Source organism: Lemur catta, chromosome 15 (genome assembly GCF_020740605.2).
Source record: "Lemur catta isolate mLemCat1 chromosome 15, mLemCat1.pri, whole genome shotgun sequence".
Lineage (NCBI taxonomy): Eukaryota > Metazoa > Chordata > Mammalia > Primates > Lemuridae > Lemur > Lemur catta.
This window is the reverse complement of record NC_059142.1, coordinates 1189788-1198020: the sequence shown is the minus strand read 5'-3', so window position 1 is coordinate 1198020 and position 8233 is coordinate 1189788. Positions and strand designations below refer to the sequence as shown.

The 8233-nt window shown below is 52.7% G+C and overlaps 1 protein-coding gene across 1 annotated transcript; it reads left to right on the top strand.

Moving 5' to 3' along the window:
- Positions 1–6882: 6882 nt before the first annotated feature.
- LOC123650564 (spermatogenesis-associated protein 31E1-like) lies at positions 6883–7835 on the top strand. Its single transcript, XM_045569420.1, has 2 exons — positions 6883–7005; positions 7625–7835. The coding sequence occupies exons 1-2, from the start codon at positions 6980–6982 to the stop codon at positions 7833–7835; spliced, it is 237 nt and encodes a 78-aa protein (XP_045425376.1). The 5' UTR covers positions 6883–6979.
- The last annotated feature ends 398 nt before the right edge of the window (positions 7836–8233 follow it).

Sequence of the window (8233 nt, the reverse complement as noted above, 5' to 3'; positions counted from 1 at the left end):
GCACGCGCTAGTCCCCGCTCCCCTCGAGCAGGACGCCCGGGCCGCGCTGCTCCCGGTGGGACGGGGTGCTGCGTGGGGTGGCCTGTGCGCTGTAGGGCGTTTGGCTGCATCCCTGGCTTCCGCCCACTAGATGTCAGTAGCAACCCCCTCCTCCGTCGCGACCGTAAAAATGTCTCCAGACGCCACCAGGGGTCCCTGCGGCCAAACCGCCCCCAGGTGAGAACCAATGTCCTAAAAGCCGGAGCAGCCCTCCCGTTGGCTCTTTGATTTATTGGGGTCTGGGTCAGATTTCATTTGAACAAAGACTTCTGCAGGTTAGGACAAAGGAGAAGCGGATGCGGTTCTGCGAAGCCGCGGTCCCCAGCCAACCGCCGGGCCGCAGCGCCTCCCCGGTCCCGGCCGCGGCCCCTGGAAACCCGGCCGCGCAGCACCGCCGAGCGCCGCCCCCGCGCCCTGGAAAACTGCCTTCCATGAAACCGGCCCCTGGTGCCAAAAAGGCTGGGGCCGTGAAGAACTACAGCTGCCGTTATTGTCACGTACAAACCTGCAGAAGTCCGAAGAGCTGGCTACAATTCCGCGCCACCTGCTGGCAACAGAAAGAAAGGGGGAGAGCATAGGAGGAGGCAGGACGAGGAAGAAACAAAGGCCTTGGAGAGTTTCAGAAGGGACTGAGCTGAGCTCCCGTGTGGCTCCAAGTCCCCCAGCCAGGGTGCCCCCAGCACCCTTCTGATAATCGTCCGTGCCATGGCAATGGCCTTGGAGTGGAGACGCTCCAGCATGCACTGCCGCACGGCTTTTCAACACTTTCGGGTGGCTTCTTTTTATCTCCACCTCAACCCGGAGAGCAAAGTAGGGCGGGTGTTGCTTTCCTGAACTCACACATGAGAAAACCAAGACATTCCGAGTGGAAACAGCCTCTGGTGGTAAAGTTCTGCGACTTGCCCAGGTGCCGCGGTTGACTAGTGTTAGAGGTAAGAGTGGACTTTGGTCCCCCCACGCCCTCATCGTGTTGCACGCGAAAGTAGGATCAGAGCCAGGGATTTGAGCTATGCGATTAACTGTTTGTTAATAGACTGTATTTTTTAGAGCAGTTTCAGCTTCAAAGCAAAACTGAACAAAAAGTAGTTCCCACATACGCCTCTCCAGACCCCCAGCCCCTCCCACCATCAGCGTGGACAGCAGAGTGGGACATTGGCACAGTCTAAACCTGCCTTGACACATCATCACCCAGAGCCCATAGTTTACACTGCGGCTCACTCTTGGTGTTTCTCTTTTATGGGTTTTGACAAACGTGCCGCACTGTTATATCATTAGCTTTCTGTAAGTCTTTAACTCTTTTTTTTTTTCAATTTCTCATTATGGGGAATTCCAAGCATATAAAAGTAAAGAAATATAGTTTAATGAACCTCCTTGTTCCAATCACTCAGCCTTAATAATTATCAAATCACAGTCAATATTATTTTCATTTAAACACCTGTTCACCTCCCCCACCTCCTGCATTATTTTGAAGCAAATCCCTGGCATTATATTTTGCATTTAAATAGTTGAGTGTGCATTTCTAAAAGACATGGACTCTTTTTAACATAACTGCAGTACCATTATCACACCTAAAAAATTAATAATTCAGGCCGGGCGCGGTGGCTCACACCTGTAATCCTAGCACTCTGGGAGGCCGAGGTGGGTGGATCACTCGAGGTCAGGAGTTTGAGACCAGCCTGAGCAAGAGTGAGACCCCGTCTCTACTAAAAATAGAAAGAAATTATCTGGCCAACTCAAATATATATAGAAAAAATTAGCCGGGCATGGTAGTGCATGCCTGTAGTCCCAGCTTCTCGGGAGGCTGAGACGGTAGGATCGCTTAAACCCAGGAGTTTGAGGTTGCTGTGAGCTAGGCTGATGCCATGGCACTCACTCTAGCCCAGGCAACAAAAGCGAGACTCTGGCTCAAAAAAAAAAAAAAATTAATAATTCATTAATATCAGTATTTTACATTTTCAATTATCTCATGCCATAAATGTGTTTTTATTTTATTTTTATAGCTTGAATCAAGATCAGTTGACAGGACTTTAAATTTTCTTTTAATCTATAGCCAGCCCACCTCCCTACACACATCTTTTTTATTCTCTTGCAATTTATTTGTTGAAGAAACCGGGTTGTTCTGAGAAGAGTCCCAGGGTCTGGATTTTGCTGAATGCATCTTCTGTGATGTAGTTTAACATGCTCCCTTCTCGTCTGTATTTCCTATAAATTGGTAGTTGGATCTACTTTAGAACTTGGTCAGATTTTTTTGACAAGACTCTGTGTTAGGTGGTGCCTTCTCCCACCAGGAGGTGCATAATACTGGTTGTCTGTCTTTGGGAGATGTCAGCAGCCATTGACGATCTGTCCCTAAGTCCGTCAGTTCATTAGGGCTGTAACACTTCTATCACTTCTTCTTTTGTTAGCCGGAATATTTCCATAAAGAGAAACTTACCCTCAACTGCCCTTTAGTTATCCACTGACACAGTTTGCATAGGGAAGGTAAATTAAAAGCCTGATTCCTTATGTACCTCTTGGTGGAAGAGCACAACACCAACTACAATATAGTCTTGCCAAAAAAAAATGATTCTTTCAAAATAATGAATTGGTAGCCTAGCATCCTCCATAGTGATCAATTAATAGTATTTTGAGGCTGGGTGTGGTGGCGCACGCCTGTAATCCCAGCACGTGGGAGGTTGAGGCAGGAGGATCGCCTGAGCCCAGCAGTTGGAGGTTACTGTGAGCTATCATGGTGCTACTGCAGAGCAGCCTAGGTGACAGAAGAAGACCCTTTCTCTAAAAATAAAACAAAAAACGGGGATAATTTTTTTTTTTTTTTTTTGAGACAGAGTCTTACTCTGTTGCCCAGGCTAGAGTGCCGTGGCGTCAGTCTTGCTCACAGCAAACTCAAACTCCTGGGCTCAGGTGATCCTCCTGCCTCAGCCTCCCGAGTAGCTGGGACCACAGGCATGTGCCACCATGCCCAGCTAATTTTTATATATATATATATTTTTAGCTGTCCGTATAATTTCTTTCTATGTTTAGTAGAGACAGGGTCTCGCTCTTGCTCAGGCTGGTCTCGAACTCCTGAGCTCAAACGATCCGCCCACCTCAGCCACCCAGAGTGCTAGGATTACAGGCGTGAGCCACCGCGCCCAGCCAGGACAATATTTCGACCTTTTATTGTTACTGATGTTTAGTAGAATTCAAGCACATTTGAGGGGTTGCAGTCTCCTTCCCTGACTACCTTCACTGATGCTCACATTGTCCCATATTTTGCCAGTGGGCACCTCAGCTCCCGCGTCCTTTTGATGCTGCTCAGGTAGCTTTTGGTAGTTTCCTTGCTGTCCTCACGTGTGACAAGATGTTCAGGTCCATCTGACACATATCCTGCCCCAATCTGGAGTCAGCCATCACTCCAAGGAGCCCTGGTTCCTTTCGGTGAGAAATGGTATTTTTAAAACCGTGATGTGGGCACTCGGGACGCTCGTCACTCTTAGACTAGACATTGTTTCCAGGCCTTTTCAGTGGGCAGAGCTAGGAAATCGCTATAGGTAGTTACCTTCTCAAAAGAAATGTTTTTATTTCATCCTATGTTGAAATTCTCTTGCTAAAACATTTAATTTCCTTTTATCAAGAAAGTGAGTTCAATATTGTCATGACGGGTTTGCTGAGCTCAGGGCTTGCATTTGGAATGTCCTCGATCTCTTTCTTGAAAGCACAGTTTATAAGGATGGTACGGGAACAAGTAGGGACTCTCACCTGGGACTCTCACCTGGGACTCTCACCTTTTTGGCAGAACTCGGAAGTTTTTTTAAAAGCCGAAGCTGCTTTATAAATAATTGTTATGCAGTCTCTAGGAATTTGATTTGATTTTGCCATTTCCCTGTTTCTGGAGACTTGGGTAGGAAAATAAAACCTCTCTGTTTAGTTGCATTTTGGCTCCATGAGAATTGCGATGTCGTGCCCGGAAGCCTGAAAGATCGTCTCAGAGCCTGAAGCCACAGAAAGGAAGAGCTTTTCTCGCATGGACTGGCCCTATCAGGCTACCTAGAGGAGTGGAGAGTGGACGAAGTGCAATTGTCCTTCTCACCAAGAAACCCTCTTGGACACAGGGTAGCAGCTAAAAATGTTTTTATGTACCCAGGGTGGCCCATTTGTGTGAACTTCGGGCAAGGGCTCAGTTTCTGGACCTCAGTTTCTTACACTGTCATTTTGGGTTAGTAACGTCTGCCCTGCCTGTCTCCTAGGATTCTTGTAAGAACCAAATGGGATAAGGATGGGAGAGGGTTCTGCCAAGGACCAATTAGACGAATTCCGCAAAGGGCCCCAGCCCCATCCTGTCGTTGGTGCTTCCATGGCTGACTGCAATGTTTCTGAATTCACAAATAATCTTAGGCAAGTCACAGAGTTGTGCAAAACTTTTTAAAAGTCAGCTTCAAATCCATATGTAATGAAGCAAATTTGCTGTGCTACAGGCTGTTTATTCCAGATTGATAGAATACAAGGCTAAATGGGGAAGTTGCCTTTTTAGATTGCATTATTTTATTTCCCAGCAATTGTGGTTCTTTTCTAGGATTTATACTGTCATTTAATTCTCACATTCTTAAATTCTACTTCTGAGTTGATGAAATTTGAAAACTTATTATATGGAAAAATTATGAGGACAGAGGAGATTTTGACAGTATGAATCCCTGTGAAAAAGAACCAAAAATGCTAAGATTATTTTAGATGTTCAAAGACTATGAAATTTAACAGGTTCAAACCAAGATCTCTTTGACCTCCAGGAGATGAAAGGAACCAGGTAATAGCTAAGTACCAAAGACAGGATGGGCCTGTGGGCTTTTACAGAATTCCTCTAGTTGGTCCTCTAAAAGTTGAAAACATGCACGTTTTTCCCCTCAGGGGAAATTTCACGGGCTTTTCTCTATCCCAGCCAGGACACAGACTAACTGAAGAATCGAGGGTGGCTGGTCAGGCTCCCTACTGCTGTCATGCCATGTCTGCATGTGTACCCATCCTACCGAGTCACCTGTCCCCAGGATCAACCTCAGATGCCCAGGGAGGGGCTGGGCCTGGTCTACCTGCCTTGTCCTGGGCCGTCTTTTCTCTGGTGGATGACCTCCAGCCGATAAAAGAACCAGGGAATACCTGGGCTCCAGGGGGACAGAATAGAAAATGACTGAGGTCCCTCTGTGACAGGTTGCGCAGGTGGGGTCTGAGGGGCGGATCCAGGAGCCCAGGGGTGCAGTGATCTGCAGGGTGGGGGAGGGGCTGTGGTTCAGCCTCCTCCTCTCACCACCCCTCCCCCAACTCAGCAGCCCTTTGTGACAGGGAGGCCAGAGCTCTGTGATGCAGGGCTGGGCCCTGGTCAATAGGCCCAGGGGAGACTCCCAGCCTTAGGGGCTTGAGGGCAACAGTGCGATTCAGAGGATGGAGAATCATCTCTCACCTCTGAAAAGCCTAGTGACACAGGGCAGAGCCCCAGCTCCCCTGCCTGGGTGGCAGATCTCATGCTGGGCTTCCCCTGTGGACTGGGGCTCTTCCTCCTCTTACTCCCCTGCCTCGGGGGTGACCCATCCTCACCATGGCATGAGCAGAAAGGAAGCATCAGTAAGGTAAGGACCCTGGGCCCAGACCCAACACAGAATGACTCTCTCTTTCCTTTTTATTATTATTGCTACTTTCCCAAATTGACTAGAGACCCCTGAGATGGGAAATGCCCTTATCCTCCCAGGCCCAGGTGGGGCAGGGAGGGGACAGTGCTGTGCGATCTCTATCCCAGCTCTCAGACCACATGTGCAGGTGTGCAGGCGGCGTCAGGGCAAATCAAACGCCAGCACTCAGGGGCCAGGACGAGGCGATGACAGAGCTGAGGTCCGTGTGGGAGGAAGGCCCTGGGCCCTGGTGTATCAGTCATCAGTCCCCTCCCGTGGCTGGGGCCTCAGCCCGGCCTTTCCTCTGTGTCAGGTGACCTGAGGGCTGTGCTGAGCCCCCCAGAGCCTCCCATCCGAGGCTGCGGTGGCCTCTGGCCTCCTGGGGAAGCAGGCTCCTGCCTGACAGCTCAGCCCCTAGGCCCGAGTCACTGAGTTTCTCCAGCAGAGGAATGGGGACAGAAGACAGCCTTGGTGCATCTCACATAGAAAATCCCTCCGTGCATGTTTCAACGAAGGATAACAGAAAACACTTTAATCCACTTTAAAAATGACTACAAGGAAAGAAGAGCAGACAGAGCCCCATCAGGTGGATGCGGAAGGTCACGTCCTCCAGACACTGACCGTCTGCAGCTCCTCTGGGGGCAGGCGGGGGAGGACCGGTCCCAGCCCCTCCGTGTTTCTTGTGTCTCAGCGTCCAGTGTTGATGACAGGGAGGCCCCGGAGCGGGAAGCAGAGCTGTGCTCTGCAAGGTAAGGCTGTGGCCCGGAGCCCCCGGGGGACTGAGCCTCGCTGTTCCTGAGGGACCAGTCTCCAGCAAGTCAGCTGCAGAGGCCTGGGGGGCTCCTGGGAAGGCAACCAGACCCGGATTCTTCTCAGATCCCGCGCCAGGCATGACGCCGGGCATGGCGCCGGGCGGGCCGGGCATGGCTGCGGCCACAGCGGGAGGGTGGGGGTGACCCATGACCACCTGCGTGTGCAGGTGGGGCCTCCAGGCCAACTGTGGACAGCGGCTCCACCTGCCTGAGGCTGGTTTCTCTTGGAGGTGACCCCCTTCCTCTCCCTGACAGGGTGTGTGAGGCCCCTGGGGATGGATGTGGAGCACTGAGTACGTGATAAAGCGCTGCCTACCGCGCTTCTTTCTGTCACTGCCAGGGTCTTGTGCTTGGGCTGCAGGGTCTAACCCGCCACGGTCTGGCCTAGGGGGACATTCACCCTCCTGCAGGATGCTCAGGTCCCTCTGTTCCCCTCAACCAGGCTCCTGATTTCCAGCTTGTAGAGATGGCCCGAGGGAAGAGGAGGGGTCTATGGACCTGACTTCACTTCGGCAGAGGTGAGGGACTGTCCCTTGTCTCCCTGGCCCCCTTTCTACCAAGGCCTGGGTTGGATCCCTGTCCCCCTTTCTACCAAGGCCTGGGTTGGGACCTGGGCCTGGGGCTGGCCTGGGAGGGGGAGATCTCAGAGGGAAAAGGGATGTGACTGGAGCCCTGGGGCCTGGGAGGGGCAGAGCTCTGTGAAGTCAGCTGGGGACAGTGGAGGGCGGTGCACCCTGCCTGCACCCCTGCCCCACCCTCCCCTGCTGCAGCCTGTGCCTCCTGTCCCCTGCAGCCGCCTGGGGAAGCTCCCTGACCAGGGGGCTGTCATCAGCTCTCACGTCCAGACCCCCGGGGAGGGGTGCAAGGCAGCACCTGCCAGAGCCCACCGGCCACATGGGGAGCATGTGGAAGGTGCTTCCCCCACCACCTCATCCCCATGGGCTTCCCCGGCTCCCCTGGCCGAGCACCTTCCTCCTCTGGGCTCCACCGTGTCGGTAAAACCTCACGGAGACCAGTGTGACTTGAAGACAGTCCCCTGGGCACTGTCCCATGCAGCTCATCCCCAGGTTACTCTTGTTTGTGCCCTCCCCTCTCGACCCTCTCAGGCCTTGAACGCATCATTTTGTTCCTCTCCAGGTGGTGGGCGGCGGCCAAGGCCCTCTTACTCCCCACCTCGCACCACAGCCAGTCCCAGCCAGAGCGTCTTCTCCACCATCCCCCAGAGGCTTCCTTCTGGGGAGACCCCACGCACAGACAGATAAAGGGTGGGGACCCCACTTTCATCAACCCCGATGTCCGAGAGATCCTGGAGATGCTCCTGACCAAGGGAGCAGGACTGCAGCTGTGAAGGAGGACGGAAAGGGGGGGTCATTTCTGCAGCACGTGGGCCCAGACCGCCCCCGGGCTTCTCTGGGGAATACGTTCAAGTCAGCGGGCTGGGAGCCGGACACCGCGACCCCACACTTCTTCTGGAACGTGAGAGACAAACCAGAGCAGCTGCCGGGTCCTCAGCAGCCCCCATCCCGCATCGCTCCGTTTCATTGAGTGAAGTCCCTGAGGCTTTTCCACCGCAGACCCGGGCTGAAGCACCTTCGCAGCCTCCCCAGGCCCAGCCCTGGCCCCAGCACATGGCCCAGCCCCAGCCTTTGACTCAAACCTCGTCCCAGCCCCAGCCCCACCTCTGGATGAGAAACCCACCCAGGCCCGTCTCCAACCCCACCTCCCCAGACGGCCCATCCTGCTCTG

Bases quoted from the DNA above. Each gene is read 5' to 3' on its own strand.
- LOC123650564 (XM_045569420.1), top strand. From the start codon at position 6,980: ATGGACCTGACTTCACTTCGGCAGAG. The intron at 7,006-7,624 runs GTGAGGGACTGT...GTTCCTCTCCAG, and splicing joins CTGACTTCACTTCGGCAGAG to GTGGTGGGCGGCGGCCAAGG.